Source organism: Dysidea avara, chromosome 3 (genome assembly GCF_963678975.1).
Source record: "Dysidea avara chromosome 3, odDysAvar1.4, whole genome shotgun sequence".
In the NCBI taxonomy this organism is placed as follows: domain Eukaryota; kingdom Metazoa; phylum Porifera; class Demospongiae; order Dictyoceratida; family Dysideidae; genus Dysidea; species Dysidea avara.
The window spans coordinates 38670082-38688077 of record NC_089274.1 but is presented as its reverse complement, the minus strand read 5'-3'; the positions used below and the strand labels follow the sequence as shown (position 1 = coordinate 38688077).

Here is a 17996-nt window from a genome sequence, read left to right as displayed (position 1 = left end):
CTCCTGAACCATTCATCGGATTTGTACCAAATTTGATGCTAGGATTCGCCTTTGGACTCCCTTTCTGTGTGCCAAATTTCAAGGCGATCGGAGTACGCGTTTGCTTGTTATAGCAATTTTTGCAAGTGTGCGAAAAGACGAAGAAGAAGAAGAAAAAAAAAAACGAAGAAAAAAAACGAAACTTTGGCAGCTCGTATCTCGGAAATGGCTGGAGAGATTTCCTTCAAATTTGGAATGTAGACTCCCTTGGCTGGCGGACAACTGTGTAGCAAATTTGGTTCCAATCAGATAAGTGATCACCGAGATACAAAGTTGTGAAAATGACGTTTTCGTTCTTCCTGTCAATATACTCACGGTGTGGCGCGCCGGCTTCTTGGGCCGCACGACACACTACCGTGTGTCTTGATATATAGAACAAAGGATAAAATCAACCGCATCTTCATCCACCTTAATCTATGCATTGCACTTGCTTCGGGTCTGATAGTATTTGTTGCTGGAATAGAAACTGCTACAGATTACCGGGTGAGTAGTTTGTGTAAAGGTACTGCATAAAGCACATCATACCCTTTATGTTATCTTCATGGTAAATTAAATCTTGTGTAATTGCTGAGTACTTTAGCACAAGGGAAGTAATCTTGCAATTTTGAAGTTTCTGTGTATATTTAGTATTTATTTTATTTATGTTTTATGTACCACTTCCATACCTTAGATGAAGAGGAAAAGCCAGAGTATGCACTGGTTCTGGAATGTTAACATGGTTATAGCACTTGTAACTGTGATAAAGGCAGAGCATATTATTATCTTGATATTGCACAGTAGGGTGTGCATATAGAGGGTGTATCATGTTCCAAGAAATCATCAATTTCTTTGATGTCCTTTGCTATCTCCCTCTGCTATAGTATAGTCACACTTCTTGAAATTGATTGTGGGATTACGTTTTTAATAGTATTTAAAAAGTTATTTGTTTAAAATGGAGCTATTTTTTGATGTCTTGTATTTATTTGCTAACTGTATAAACCCACAATAGGATTTTTATATGTTTGTATTGTTACACGGTGGTGTACATTAGAATCCTAAATGCAGTAGCGACCTTTCGTTATTCCTGTCATTATTCCTATTTGTCATTATCTATATCCACTATCAAAATTCACATGGCCCAATGTAAATACAGTGAAGCATGTCAATTACAGTTTCCCACATGTGTAAGTAATTGGCACAAAATAAATTATACCACAAGTATATGTAGCTACTCATGCTTTCCTGATACATATGCACTTGCCCTTGGGCTCATGTGTATAATTATTATATCAAACAAGGCACTCTTTCCTGTGGTATAAATATTATTAATCTTGTTTTGTATGCAACAGAAGTACATATAAGGTAAGACATTCTGCAATGAATTGGATCTGGCAAAGGTTGTTGTGCAATTCAATATGTGACATGTGTTTGGACCCGTGGATACTAGTTTTGTGTTTATAACCTTATTTGAACTGATTGTGGGTTTGGGTTATTGTTTTCATTTTTGAGTGGTCCAATACACCATAGATATTTACTCCTTTATACAGATTAAGAAACTGTGATGTTACATGTTTACTCCTTATTTTGAAGCTTGCACAAGTAATGTGTGTTACAGAGCAATCAACATGTTTGAGCTCAATGTATCTTGTCCTTTAGTGTCATCAGTATCATACAATTACATAATTTTGTCATTATGACAGTGTACATGCAGATGAAATGATTATCTAACAGAATCACCCATATTTGTTGTGCACAAATCTGGCCCAAGCCATATAAGATACCTCTTTAGGTTATGTTTCATGCACCGTGACGTGCTACATTACATGTCAATAAGAAGCCATGCTTTAGATGCTCTAGGAGGGATGAGTGGGTGTGAAGCACCTTAGATAATCAGTATGCATGCTATTCTAGTGAGTTTGGAGGGTATGTCCTGAACAAAACTTTGATGACTTTTACAATTCTCAAAAGCACACCAATTGCTTACCTGGTCACATACCAAATTTGATCAAAATTGTGCCATCCAAGATATGGGTGGCCACAGTTTGGGGGTTTATTGGGCCAAGATTTTATTTTTCTTTTATTTGCACACTTTGCAAAAAAATGCTATAAAATGCAAATGCTTAACTTGATCTTTGACACAGATAAGGAACGTATAGAGGTGAATTCACAAATCAAGTGTGCTACAAATCTGATAAATGATCACAGTGCTATATATGGACTTTTATTTACATACATATAAATGATTGTTCTTTTGTAAAGCTACAGCATAAATTGCTTATTGAAATAACTTGAAAACTAGGGTAACCATCACAAAATGCCTTTTGGTGGTATAAAAATATCAGGGTAATATAGCTGCATATTTACAAGGTAAGTGTAAAACTGTGGGGTTGTAATAAAATGGTAAAAAGTGCACAAAAATGTTTTAAAAGTTGTCCAGTGTTCATTGTGCATTTATAATTATTTCAAGGGATAATATTTTCGAGGCTGAGCAGTGTAAAAATAAATTTTTCGCAGATTTGCAAATGATCCCATATGTAATTTTTTATATGGAGGTCTAAAGTTTGATAAAATTTTCACCGGTAACCCCAAAGTCCTCGAAAAAGCAAAAATTTTCCCCTCAAAATAGTTAGGCTATACAGCCATTGCAACCATTTCTTTTCCAGGTATGTTATTTGAAGCCACACTGTTCTTTCACAGCACTGCTGTCTCAGCCTTTCAGGTGTAGGCAACCTCCCTTGTTTCCCTACCTTTTTTCTTAACCAAACTTAAAATTTCTGGTTTTTTTATACTTGGATGTTTATTTTTTTGTAGCATTATTATGACTGGTGAACCTGCACATACCACATTAGAAGAAAAAATGGCACCAGAGTTAATGTTTCGCCTGGACATGTGTCCCAACTACCAATTACTGATTCAAAAGTGAAGTGGCCATTATGCTTCGCTTTCAGCTATGTTCAGCCCTATGACACAGTGATACAAACAAAGAACAATAGGAGAAATGACTTTGCAATCATTCCAGTCATTATGAAAGTATGAACAATTTGCATACCCCAACTATCACTTAAGTGAAGTGCTTCACTTTCAGCTATGTTCAGCCCGTTACACAGCAATTAAAATGAAGAACAGTAGGAGACGCATCTCTGCAATCAATCCAGTCACCACAGAAAATACGGATGATTCCCATTTATGAATGTAGGGAAGCTTAATTATACTACCATGAATCGACACCTTGGGCTGTCAGCAAAAACAAATGGGACACAAAACTGGACAAAGGTAAGTCCAAAAGGCAAGTCCAAAAGGCACCTGTCAGTTTGAAGCAATGTCGAAAAACGTCAAGTCTGTAGCATTAGCTGTCATCGAGTCATGCTTGTCTGAAAGCATTAGTCAGTCAGTCAGTCAGTCAGTCAGTCAGTCAGTCAGTCAGTCAGTCAGTCAGTCAGTCAGTCAGTCAGTCAGTCAGTCAGTCAGTCAGTCAGTCAGTCAGTCAGTCAGTCAGTCAGTCAGTCAGTCAGTCAGTCAGTCAGTCACCAGAAAATTCTACTGAATAAATAATTTAAAATTCTGTAACAACCTGAAGCATTTTTGGCTGTTCTGGAGGCATTTTTGGGCTTAATTCTACCTAACCAATACTGCCAAGGCACCATGAAGCTAATATTGTGAGACTGATTTCTGGTAACAATATTATTTTGTGAAAAGGTGCTAACCTCCATGATCCCTAATATACAGTACTACTGTACTCAGTATTACTGTACTGTATAATACAGTACCACCTATGACATGTTCTTAGTCAACAGTAATGTTAGCTTCACGATCATAGTGGCTTATGCATAGCTTAAATAAATAAAAATTCATCTGGGTGATAACTAAGTTATTATTACCTGGTGATTGCACCTACTGTTCTCCTTTAATCTTTCTGTGTACTGGAATGTAACTAAAATGAGTTGATGAGTTTAAGTTTGTGTTCACCTGACCCTTGTTTTTTCCTATATAAAAATACTTGTGATACACAACTAACATGAGTCAGCTGCCATAGTAGTTAGTATTGCCTTAATACTGGAATTGTTTTACAAAGTAGTATTTGATATGAGCAAGAACAATACAGTGTGGGGCTTTTCAATCACATATTTCATACATTTAGTATGAGGTATGCAAACATGTTTTTGATATAAACATGCATGTACCAGTACAAAAACCACATTGGAAGTGAACATTCTTTGATATGTTTTTTTTAAGAAGACCAGGTCAACTATAGTAATGTCTGTATGGTATGTATTGATTATAACAAGTTTAAGGAATTTTAAGTTCAAGACTGAATTAGGGATTAAATGTTCACTAGTATATCTGCAGGTGTAGGCGACCTCCCTTGTTTCCCTACTTTTTTCTATGATCCTTAAAATTCCTAATTTTTCCTTAAACTTGTTTGTTTACTTTTTTGTAACATTATTATGACTGGTGAACCCACGCATACTGCATCAAAAGAAAGGATGGCACCAGAATTAATGTTTTCGTCTGAACAGCACATGCCCCAGCTATCAAATACTGCTTCGAAAGTGCATGGCCATTACGCTTCGCTTAGCTATGTTCAGTCCATTACACAGCACTACAGATGAAAAACAGTAGAAGAAGTGCCTCTGCAACAATCCAGTCACCATGAAAATATGACGATTCGCGTGCCCCTAACTGTTAATTACTGTCTCAAAAGTGCAGTCACCATTACGTTTCGTTTTCAGCTATTTTCAGCCCGTTACACAGCGTTACAAACGAAGTACAGTGTCAGAATCGTCTCTGCAATCAATCCAGTCACCATGGAAAATACAGACGATTTCCGAAATGTACTGTAGGGAAGCCATGCATCCCACTACCGCGAATTGACACCTCGAGCTGTCAACAAAAAGAAATGGAACGCAAAGGAGGACAAAGGTAAGTTCATGATGTGTACATTGGACATACTGCGGTTTGCCAAAAGGGACGTCTCAGGACAAAGCAATGTCGAGCAGTGAAAAAATCAAGCCAATATCCTTAGTCGTTATCGAGTTACGCTTGCCTGAAGGTATCAGGCAGGCAGGCAGGCAGGCAGGCAGGCAGGCAGGCAGGCAGGCAGGCAGGCAGGCAGGCAGGCAGTTAGTCAGTAAAAATTCCATTGAATATATATATTTTTAAAATATCGTAACAATTTATTGGGATCATACTGAAGGCACTTTTGGGCTTGGTTATACCTAACCAATACTGCCAAGGTACCAGGATGGAGTTGTGAAGCTGGTTATTGGGTGAATTTTTTGGCTAGGAAAACCCAAATCTCCATGATCCCTAATATACAGTACTACCGTACTGTATGATACTACCGTACTGTATGATTGTGCTGAACAGATAGGGTTGACCAACTGTGTTAAGCTGTTTTGCTTTTCTTTTGCATAGGCCTCCTGTGTACTGGTAGCAGTACTTTTACAGTATTTTTTCACATCTGCATTTTGTTGGATGTTATGTGAAGGAGTAATGTTGTACATGTTGTTGGTGACTGTGTTTGGTAATAAGCTGAACAATCGACGTTTCTTCTTTTTCTTGGGCTGGGGTAAGCATTGATATAAAGTAATATAATGCTTATTGAAGATCTTTTAAATACCATTTCTCTAGGTCCAGCAATTCCAATAGTTGCAATATCAGCTGGAATAGCTAATGAACACTATGGGAATGATGATTAGTAAGTGTTAACAGTTACCAAATAAGTTTGCTCTAATGCCAACATTGTAGTTGCTGGATCACATCAGATGACGGAGCTATTGCAGCATTCATCATACCCATTGCAGTTATAATCTTGGTATAGTACTGACAGTTTTTACATTAATACAAACATTATACAATATACTTTTGCAGATAAATTTCGTATTTCTAGGAATTACTCTAAAAGTTTTGTACTCAAGCAGGAGGAACAGAATGAATGAAAATGACAATACAAACACAACAAAGTATGTAGTAATGCTAATCATTTAGTTGTTCATAATTGGCACACAGACCCTTGTTGAAGGCTACACTCTTTCTTTTGCCACTACTTGGAGTGACGTGGATAATTGGCATTCTGGCTGTAAATAATGACACTGTAGTATTTGCATGGATATTTGCAATTCTAAATTCTCTGCAGGTAATAAATTGTTTTAACAAATATTTTAAAGTACATGTGTAACGTTACTTAATTTTAGGGTGTCTTTATATTTATATTCCAAGTTCTAAGAAACAAACAGGTGATGTTGAGTTGTGCAATAATAATATAGTGGGGTATAGCTTTTAAATGTCATTTTATCTAGGTGGTTAGAGAAATAAGGGAATGGTACAACTTTTGGAGAAACAGTCAAATATACAGTATTTATAGCAGAATGCGTTCAGTAAGTATATACCTATCTATGGGAGCATGGTACTTAGCATACTGAACTTTACAGGGACGAAGAAGCACAAGTACTATGGGAAGCTCTATTGGAACTAGCAGCATGGGAAGGGAAAGAAGTATGTTTTAACAATCTGTTCAGTATCACATTATAGCTCATAGTTTTAGTAACAAATGTAAAGCCAAGACCTACATAGTGGAGTAACAGTCTTTGGGAAAACCATGCAGTCTTATCACCTCTTTTGCAAGTATTAAATTTAAAATGCCAGCTTTATTTCATAGCTTGCCAATGATTGAGATTACGTGTTCCACATTTTCACATGTTTTATATACAACAATTCCTTGCACTCTAGAGCATCCACTGTAACTTTTCTGCTATTCTAGATCATTTTTAGTAAAGTTGAATGTATCAAGAGAGCTCCAACAGGGGAGGTGGGTGGGGGGGTTACTTTTTGGCTAAGTTATAGGGTTATAAGTTCTTAAAACTGTGAGACAAATACAGTACAAATGAAGATCATGGAGCTATACAGCCAGATCTCAAGTCATTCTTAGGTTGCCCAGAGCTCCATCAATACCTCAGACAGCTCATACTGGGTCTAGAATAACTGAATAAGCAACCAGCAAAAGTAGACTGCCTAACTCTTGATTTTGACAATGTACAGTAAATTGTATTCATGTCTGAAATCAAACCTACTGTCACAGGTAATAAAACTCTTTTTTTTTTTCAGAGCCAGTTACGTACATGTACAATTATATTAAGTGCATTAATTTGGGAACCTGTAATCTTAACATATAGTACGGTAGTACTGTACAGTAGGGATAATGAAGGTTTGCACCTTCCTACCATAGGGCAAGAAGTTTTTGTGGTATTAAATTTTCATGCATTGCTAGAATGTGGTAAAATCAGTAATTTTCGTGGAACAAATTTTCATGGTTTAGACATCGATCTCCATACAACTTATACAGGAACTACAAAATATTTACTTTTCGTAGGTAAGACGCCTGCGAAATCCACAAAATATTGTATCCCCACAAAAATTTCTTGCCCTATGGTATGAGAGAACATTGACAAAAAAAAAAAAAAACAGCCTAAACATATCACACTTCAGTACATAAATATGCATATATGTGCATGCAATACATCAACAGATCATTCTATGTTGTTTCTGTAGCTTCACAAAGTAACTTTGATCTTCATGGTAAGAAAATATCTTTGGGAAGTAGCACAAGTGGTGCTGATTACTTAAACACAACACCATCCAAAGAAGTTTCAGAAACTCCAGTAGGTATGTATTTACTACATGCCATGCATTTGTAATGCAACAATTAGCTCTGTCTGTTGTACAATATGCAGAAGACTGTGTGTTTGATGAAGAGAAATCTGTAAAGCTTACAACCTTTAACAGATTAGAAGAATCAATAATTGAAGAACAAGACGTTGGATGTGAAAAAGAGTCATTTTTTGAGCAAAATTCTGAGGTTAAAGAAGCATTACCTGAAAAGCATGAAACAAAAGCATCATCATCCAAGGAGAAGGGTTTTGATAAGATGGTATCAATATTTGAAGTCCAACATGTTGAAAGCCAGGGAAAACAAAGTGGCACAGCTACTAAGTTTAAGCCAGATGTTTTACCTCATACCAACAAATGAAGCAGCTCCATATATATACTGCACTTTAGTATTACATTATGTTTTTGACATTAGTCTTAATAAATAAACAACTGCTTAATTCTTCATTATTTTGTACAATTTTGAGTTTCATTAACCCAAGCTGCCTTTTTTCATGTAATCATAAGCATTAGTGAACTTAGTTGTTAATAACAAACAGGATATGTAGTGGCAATGAGACACATTGAGATTTGGTTATCATCAGGTTAAATTTTAAAATAGGAGGTGGGGGTTCCACATTGAAACATGGTTATAAATAATTATACTAGCTACCTAGTGGTAATAGTAAATAATCTCTTCAGCCATGTTTTGCTGTTGTGTTATAGTTACAGGCACAACCAAAGCTTTTAGAACTATAGCTGTGGTTGATGCAAAATATTAAAACAATATAATTATTTTAGAAATGCTTATACTGCATATGAAGATGCTGGTTCTGATACTGGAGTAGAAGTTTCAAGTGATTTTGCAGTAACAAGGGAAAAAATGAGTGTTCGCTACTTTAACAAAATTTTGCAATAAGTGTTTTGACTGACAAACTGGTTTTGGTTTTATGTAATGAATTTTAAGAAAAACTTGTCAGCAGCAAAAATCAACACTTCTAAAAAGGAGGGCTTATGGAACCCTATAATAGAGACTCATAGAAACATGGGTAATACACATGATGAGAAGAATGTTCTAGAACTTACCAAACTGCATACTAATTAAACAATGACATAATGTAGTGCTATAAAAACAGCTGTAATATTATGTACAATGCTCAGTGTAATTTTTAATGTCAAAGAAGTTAGTCTGCTGTATTACTTGGGAAGGTATTTAGTATGATAATAGCAGCTGCAGTTTACTGTACCATGCAAGCAACCTTGTCTCTGCTGCAGCCTGCAGTGCACATGTACATCATCATACCGGTATGCACACAACACACAAAGTACAGGAAATATATACAAATGTAGGCCTGAGTCAAAATATGCTCAAAATTTTGCCCAAAATGTTTTCAGGAATTTCCCATAATTCTCACCTATATATTCTTTGGGTGTTTTGATTATGCTTGCATTATATATATATATATATATTTGTTAGGCGCAATCTGAATTTGTGCAGTTTATAAATTGTGCTGCGCATTTTGTGAATTCATAAAATGCGCAACAATTTATAAATTGTTGTGCAATTTGTGAACTACCGTAAGAGCTGCGCATTTTATGAACTGGGTACCGCCATTACGTTCTTGGCCGCTTCAAGTACGTATCACAGGGAGGAATGACAGGCTTCTTTTCCCCTTTAACTATAGCTGAAGGGACATGGATACAGACGCATTCTACCCGACTATCTCTCCCTCCAAGGTTCCTTTGCGTACTCTGCAGCTGGCCTGGATAAGGTGCACTGTCTTTTTTTCTCAGTGTTGCACTGCGTATACTACAGCATTTGTGGTAGGCTAAGCCATTCGTATTGATCAGCTGATATTGATGGGCACAGTCCAGTCTGCATGTTTTACTTCTCCTAGCAGTTGTCCAGCACATGCAAACACTGCACATGCTGCACCAGTAATGAAATGCATATCAACACATAAGGTTTGGTACATTGTAACTCAAGTCCAGCATCATATCTTTAATGTCCAGCCTTAAATGGTACACATAGTTAGTTTCACTCTCACATTATCCCATGCATCTAGATGTAACCCCACAACATGTGGTTAGCTACATAATATAATGTCACCTCTGTGTGATACAGTTATTAGTGCAAACATATAGTGTTTGGAATCAGGTATGCTGTGTTACACATATAACTTAGTATGCTCTAATACATGAGTTACAAATCCATTTGATGAACAGCAAGACCCAGAAAAGTTGTATCCATTTTCATCTTGCCTGGCTATAACCATATGTCTTCCTAAACACCGTTCATGGTACCCCCATGAGCAACTATTACACCTGACCTATGCAATCCATACATTAATTTGTATGCATAACTAGACCTCACCATGTCAGTTGTATCATCATCCAAACTAATCATTCCACAAGATTGACAATAGTCATCCAATGATTCTAAATAAACAAACATTGTAATTCATGTGACACATCATAACTCGTTGGTATAATACAACAGACGATGAAAAGAAATTTGCTGGTTCACCAAGAAATCCAACTATTCATCAAGAAGTTATTTAAACTAATATAGATACATTTTACCACAACATGAACAAACATGTACATGTTTACTTAATGGTACAAATGACACAATGTGCATGATGATGTATATCGAACTGATTGCTGAAGCAATTAATAGGTGCATAATTAAAATAATTTTTTAGGGAAGCCATTATATGCATGGTGCTAGCTACCACAAATCAACACCTTCCGCTGTCAGCAAAGATACATAAAGGAAGACTCAAGTAGGTCCATGATGTTCTCATTATACGTACTGCAGTATGCCAAATTAAGGTACCAAGCAACGTTGAACAGTGAAGAAATCAAGCCCATAGCAGTGGGTCTGTTCCAGGTAGTTGTAAAGCTGAGTACCATGTACAAAATACACACATGGTCTTACTAGGGGGTCTGGAGGCATGCCCCTACAGATTCCTTCTAAGATCACTTACTGACTGCTCTATTAGAACAAATCACTGTTCTATTACAGTGTCACAATCTTTTTGCAAACTAATATATCAGAAAATTGATAGGTGGGCTCCATAAATTGATAGGTCGATGGGGACCACAAAGGTTTGGTCTCTTGTAAAAATATCAGCTAATATCCAGCCTGACTTGTCCTTCACAACTTGGCATTACTACAAACTTGGGAACCGGACTACTTGTTCAGTACAGAGTACTGGTATCACCCATCTCCACAACGTATGGCTAGTGGCTATAAATTTTTGTGATGCTTGAGAATATGATAGCATACATAATTCACTATACTTCCATATCTCTGCAAGCATTTTCTTGTAGTCTACATGTCCATTTTCAGTTGAATGCACACGCGGCTCTACTATGTCAAAAAATTTCTCAACTGTTGCAACTAAATGATGGTCATTCTCATTCTATAATTACAAAATTTTGTGAAGGGCAGGCACAAAGTTTCTTACCCTTCGTTTGTTCCAACTTCAGCTCTGGGTAGTTTAACAAAACAAACGTCTTTGTTGTAGTAATGAAAGGCAGGGCTAATTAGAGCATCACTTCTTTCCACTCCATTCAAAACGGTCTGATATCAAACAAGGTCTTGACCTTCTCCTCCGTTACTGTTTTGTTTTGCTTTTTGGAGGTGTGATTGGGACCAAGATATTTTCCTCTACAGAACCTTTCGAATAGCCGGCTCTCTGTGACCCTTTGACGTACCTCACAAACTCATAGTGAAATTCACTGCCATGAGGAAATCTCGTGATCCAACACTTGGAACGACAGTAGGTCGGCAACCGATACAACAGGCTGTACGTGTTGCATCTCGCCTTGCCACATACTTAATATTTACATACATAGCATAAATGCTGGACATCAGACAGGGGCGGCCCTGATCCAGACTTATAGAAAGGGGGGGTCAAAAATGAACTGAGGCACTACATTGTCTCTGATTTGATAAGGTGAGACCAAAAAAAAAAAAAAGGTCACAGCCAGCTGGCAATAGCTGCCCACCTCACCATGCAACCACACATTTATAGCTGATAAAGTAGTCTACATAAAAATCCTTAAATAACTCACTACACACTGTTCTACTACTGTGACTGCTTTATTAGAGTGACTGCTCTATTAGAGTATCTCGATCTTGGTATACTAAAAATTTTTGGAGGGGGGGTCAAGAGCCCCCTTTGACCCCCCCCCCCCCCCTGTATCCGCCCCTGACATCAGAATTCTATGTGCTAAAGCGGTTGGCTGTATCTGTAGCTACAACAATACCAGAAAATTACAGTAATGCATGCAATTATAATTGCCTAAAGTAATTGCCTTGCACAGTGTAAGTAGCGCAGCAGTATGCATGGTATAATAAATCAGTGCAATTTATTGTAACAGTATGCGTGCATTGTTTTTGTCTATTTTTAAATCTAGAGCCTTAAAGCTATGCAGTCTATTCAAAATCATTGAAATCATACTCTTCATAATTATCATGCCCAGCATCAACTATACTGTCATCATTTCGAAGTTGAGCACACCAGTATTTGAGCTTTGTAAACTTCTCTTTTGTTTGGTTTCTGATATTACTCAGTTCAATGTGACAAGTGTAAGTGAGGAAGTGGTAAAAGATAATCACAATGAAGTGGAGTAATGCCAAACTGATCATAATATTTGTAACAGTGCTAAGAGCAGTTGTATATTGAGAAACTGCATATATTATGGTGAGGTTGATCAATAAGAGCAATTCTTGAACATTTGCAAAATGACTTTTGTTTGGGAATAGTTTTCCATGAAATACAGCAAATGCAATAAGAACTATAGTTGAAACAAGAAAAATAATATCTGTCCTTAATGCATAAATAGCAAAGAATACATTTCTAAGTACAATACACAGTGCTGCAAAATAGTGGAATTCGTCTTTGTATGATCCTTGAAAGGCATCCAGTACCAGTTTGAAATGATTTATTATTTTAAATCGTAATAAATATCTGTAAAACAGTAATATGATATTAAAAGGAATTAGAAGTAAAAATAAGACTAGACAAGTGATGAACAGTATAGTAAACTGTAGGCCAAATAATGGAATGTTGGCATCAATAGTCCAAACTATTTGCTGGTGACCACTTGGCAGTTCGGTTATGGTAGAATAAGAGAACAACACCATTGATACAGTTCTGAGGATACCAGTGTAGGATAGTAGGAACAATGTAGCTAGTACTGGCAGTGATCTTGTGTATGTTAGTCGTTGTATTCTGTAGGAGTAGCGACTAGCTATTATAATGAAAATAGCAATGGCAATCAAATACATTGGAAAGAACAACTGTAGCCACATCTTAGCATAACTGTCCATCCCACTGTAGAAACATGTCTCAATACCTAAATCCAAATTAACAAATGAGATAAACACTTTGAGTGGCTTAAACACGTTGCCATTTGCTAAAAAAACAGAGCCATTGATACTAATAACATTTGCATAGAATATTATTCCATTGATTGTCCCACTAGTAACTGTAAGGTTGAGAAGATACAGTAACACTACCAAAACAATTCCAGCCACTATTACTATAAGGGAGATGAGAAGATACACATTAGTACACTTCATACACCTTGATGATCCAAATACCATACTAAGTCCATGTTGACACTGTGAACACAAAATACCAGCTCTCTTAAACTGACATTGTGCATCTGGATTAGATAAATTTAGCTCTGTTGAATATGGGATACAATAATTAATGCGACATCGTGAAGATATATGATAAATTGACATGTTGTTTTGGGCAACAACCAGTTTGCTATATATCCAACTTTTAGCAGGACGTCTAATAACAGACTTCTCAATATTACAATCAGTAATTTGAAACATACTGTCTCTTAGAACAGCATCACAGTCACACACTCCATTCTGTAATGTAAAGCCCATTGGACACGGTAATAGTTGCACAGAAAATACATCATAACTTTTATACATCTCAGGCTGTGCTGTCAAAAATAACTTACATTCTTTATTTGGTTTTGATGAAATCATAAAATTCACCTTATTGCAAATTCTACTTAATATTATCTCAGTTTGTTTAACATTACAAGCTACATTTTGGAGATGAACATTGGTATATGTAGACATTATTGAATCAGTTGGATTGTATGGTAAAGAGAAGTTCACATGCAGTGTTTGACCAGGAAATACAGGTCCTAAGAAATCATTTTTACAATCATATTTACCATCTTCAGTGCAATAACAAACCCTAGTATTGGTATTTATTTGCAACTGTTGCTTAGCTGGGTTGTCAATTTGAATGATCTTCTCGTTTACTCTTCCAGGATTGTATCCCTTAAACATTGATGAATTAATCCACTGACAATGCCTTGTGTAATAGTTTATACTTGAATTTCCATGTAGCACACTTGCTTGTATATTGTTTTAGAATATTATTTTGTAAAGAGACCAAGATAGTTTATTTGCTGTGCCAACGTACTGAAATAAGCAAAATGGATAAACCTTCTTATAATCATCAGTATCAATGGTGATCAGTTGATTTTGACACACATTGCCAACAAATGTGATATATGCATGTTTCATTATTTTAATGTCATTGTTTGACTTTAAGTTAACAATTTTATTGAAATTTACATTTTTGTTAAACGTTATATTTTTATGAAAGTACACATCACAGAAATCAAAGTCTAAAATGCTATCAATGTTATAATTCTCTTCAAATATAATTTTCCCATTCAGGTGCACAACTGCATTGCGTATGTGTACCACATTAATTTTACCAAACTCATGATTTGATGTAGTACCATAGATATAGACCAAGCCATGAAAGTAAACATTTGCCATGCAGGGTGAAGTTTCTTGTGGTGTACTTCCTGTAATATAAAACAGTGGACAAGTATTTGAAATAAAGCCACTATTTATAATATATATAATTATGCTATCTCCACACGAATTTGTGAAGAAATTATTGTGACCTGTTGATGCTACAGATACAAGCGATTTCATCCTATTGTTTTGACGAAAGACACAATCCTGGAAAATAACAGAAGCATTTAAAGTTTCTAGTGATACAACAATGAGTGACCCAACAGCCGTTGAATTGTGGAACTCGTTTCCAAGAAAATTGCAGTTCTTAATCAATACCGCACAGGGGCGGATCCAGGGTCTGGAAAGAGGGGGGGCACCTTGCTGAAAAAAAGTTGAAGAGCAAAAAAAAAAAAAAAAAAAAGGTCACAACAATAATAGCTAGTTATCCTTTACCAAATATATTATATCACGTATGTTATGTAAAATTAAATCCTATTTATAGCTTCCTAAGTAAGCTACACTTCCCCATGAACACTGTGACTGCTTTATTAGAGTGATTGGTGATTGACTGCTCTATTAGAGTATCTCGATCTTATATACATTTTTTTAAGGGAGGGGGGGGGGGGGCACGTGCCCCCTGTGCCCCCCCCTGGATCCGCCCCTGCCGCATTAGTAGAGTCACTTGAACTTATTTCTAGATCTATTGCTGGTGTAACACCTAAGATCATACTTTCAAAGTTAGATGAAGTTAATATAATGTTCATACTGTAGTGACCTTGTGTAAGTGAAACGTCTAGTCCGGTATGACAAAAAAAATTTGTCGTTATACTATAATTTACAACTATGCTATTGATCAGTAGTGTGTTGTTATATTTAACTTGTAATATACTGTTCATAAAAGCCAATGAAATTCCAGTGCTGCAATGCTGATGGTCCTCTTGCAGTATGACAGTGGTATGATCTATTTGTGACTCTCCCAACACATTAATTCCTCGTATGCCATGGTGTGCCTTATGTAATATTGTAATTTTTCTGATTGTACAGTGAAAATTTGCAAACAGAAATAAGCTGGCTGTGTCATAATCATCATTGTTGCTTTTTATGTACCGAGATGTGATTGGAACAGTACTACCGCCACAATTTTTTAGTATTATGTTTGAAATAGAGACATTGTGAGAATAAAGAACAATTATCAGTACATCTGAATGGCACAACAATGTTGGTGGCGAGTTGCTATTGAAAAATCCGGTGACCAAAAAATTATGCACATGCCATACTACCATATTAGATGTCACCTGATGCACTCCTGGCAAGAAGTAGAATTCTACATCTGACACAAAAGACCATGTGGTATTGTCTGATAAATACTGACTAAGTACACGGCATGGTTGAGAGGGACAACTTGTGTTAGTGGTATTGTCCGGCAACACATAGTACACTTTGTTAGCACTACTTATCTTCAACTGTGCAACTGTTAGTGCTATGAAGATGACCAGAATCATCTACAAAATAATGCTCATACATACAGTATGTACAGCTACACTACTTACTGCACTTATTTACTTGCTGATGATGTTATTCAGCTACACCTCACATGTATATTAAATACAATCAACTCAGGGATTATACTAATAATAACAATAATTTATACAATTATGTTATCTACTGAAAGTGCAACTTGGTGAGCTCACTCTGATAAAATTCCTATAGTCTATGAATACATGATGCAATAGGCATCAATAGCTGTTTTATACCTTAAAATTATAATTAAAGATTTAAATATTTACTATACATGTTACCTATTTATATCATTAATGTTTAGTTAATTAGTTAAACTGAATGACACTCACTGAAATTTATTTGTTACTGCAAGACCATTAATTTACCCTTTGTCCTATACAAAGATAGGTAAACTGGTTTAATTTGCTATGCACTATGCAACCAAAATGGCACTAGCATTGCATCCTAGCAACCCATGTATAATATAAAATTTTAAAATAATTATTACATGTATCACCAATTGAAACACAACGTTTTTCAACATGAGAGAAACTGAGGCAATATAATAAAACTTAAACTGTATGCTCAAAATTATTCTATTTTTAAATTGTCAGCACAACTATATATAACTCATAATTTATTGTGTGGTCTTATGAATTGCCCCTTCTTGTCCCATTGTGCCTTGAGCTCACTGGTAAAACACTGGCATGCCCTCAAATCATGCATTACTGATATTATGTCCTATATACTCAGTTGTAAATTAATACATTGTGACTATTTCTCCACTTACCACAATTGAGACTTGCTGTCACAGTGAATTGCGCTGTACTTCTCTAAAGTTTTTTTGTACGTAGTGATTGCTGCATGTATATTTTCAACTCATTCCTCCAAGGGGTTTACCCTGTAGGCGTTATGTAATGATATACATATAGATTAATTATAGTGTGGCATACAACCTTCTAATGATATGCATAGCTCCTCATTTTATAACTATCATTGTGTTTTGAAAGTCTGCATATCATGTTATAATACGTAGCATAATTTTGATGATTTGCCCACCCAGTATAATGGACATGAAATTGACTTTCATATTTGTAAATTGTTTATCAAACAAATTATTCAAAGCTTTGATATGCATTTATTAAAAGCTAAAGTGAAACTACCCAGTATTGTTTACCATAATACTGACACAATAAAAATTATTTTTTTACTCTTTAAGTAACATGTTTACTCAAATCTCTATTCAACTTGTACACGTTTGTCTTCACCAATTCAACTACACAATATATAAACCAATTGCTATTTCAACTTTATATGTAAACTCAATTCATGTAATTAGTACTAGTAATAGCATGGGTAGCAGTGAAATTTGGGATAAATATCAAGAGTGTTGTATTGGAAATGGGGATAAATTTCACCATTTCCAATACAACAAGAGTGGTATTTATCCCAAATTTCACTGCTACCCATGCTATTCCCAGTTAATACCATACTCGCTGCATATACGCATGCTGTGCATTAGCATTGCTATGTACGCAATTTGTCACTATGTACTAAACATGGGTCGACAATAATTGGCGCTACATTGTTAACATAAATTCTAGCCAATGGAATTACAATTACAACTTTTTCACTGCTGTCAGTGAAATACGGGATAAATTTCATTGCAACTATTGAGACTTTTGTATGGGCAGTGAAACAGGTATGGTATCATCACATAAACATCATGGCAAATTGTGCATATAATATGTGTACAGCACAAATACATTGATATTATAATAGACCTCATGCAAAACACAGTTTCTGCATACATGTGTCTGCTTTGCATGTCATTGTTGCTACCTTGAGGCTTATACTCCCATTTTGCCAGCCTACTCAGGTGGAATCATGATAAACATAGATAAAAGAAGTTTAATATTTACCCTAAGACCTTTGTTCATGCATTTTTGGATAAAAGCATGATACTTAAGCTTGGTACACTGTTCACTTGTATCATAAGGATAGAGAGCCATAACAGATTTGATCTTTTGTAATC

General features: G+C 35.8%; 1 protein-coding gene and 1 long non-coding RNA gene across 2 annotated transcripts; one reads left to right on the top strand and one right to left on the bottom strand.

The window, feature by feature from the left end:
* The first annotated feature begins 387 nt into the window (after window positions 1–387).
* On the top strand, window positions 388–8262 carry LOC136250910 (adhesion G-protein coupled receptor D1-like). Its single transcript, XM_066043251.1, has 11 exons — window positions 388–522; window positions 5434–5587; window positions 5650–5716; window positions 5767–5833; window positions 5890–5981; window positions 6028–6154; window positions 6213–6254; window positions 6318–6395; window positions 6450–6513; window positions 7567–7680; window positions 7749–8262. The coding sequence occupies exons 2-11, from the start codon at window positions 5494–5496 to the stop codon at window positions 8042–8044; spliced, it is 1041 nt and encodes a 346-aa protein (XP_065899323.1). The 5' UTR covers window positions 388–522; window positions 5434–5493; the 3' UTR covers window positions 8045–8262.
* Window positions 8263–9731: 1469 nt separating this feature from the next.
* On the bottom strand, window positions 9732–16778 carry LOC136250917 (uncharacterized). The gene is made up of 3 exons (XR_010698815.1): window positions 16752–16778; window positions 10037–10101; window positions 9732–9992 (listed from the first exon to the last, which is right to left on the bottom strand). It is a non-coding gene; the product is annotated as an uncharacterized lncRNA (long non-coding RNA).
* Between the last annotated feature and the right edge of the window lie 1218 nt (window positions 16779–17996).

What these genes read in the sequence shown, in the direction of transcription:
- LOC136250910 (XM_066043251.1), top strand. Translation starts at nt 5,494, where the DNA reads ATGTTATGTGAAGGAGTAATGTTGTACATGTTGTTGGTGACTGTGTTT. An exon ending in CTTCTTTTTCTTGGGCTGGG is followed by an intron (nt 5,588 to 5,649) that starts GTAAGCATTGAT and finishes CCATTTCTCTAG; the next exon opens with GTCCAGCAATTCCAATAGTT. An exon ending in CAATTCTAAATTCTCTGCAG is followed by an intron (nt 6,155 to 6,212) that starts GTAATAAATTGT and finishes ACTTAATTTTAG; the next exon opens with GGTGTCTTTATATTTATATT.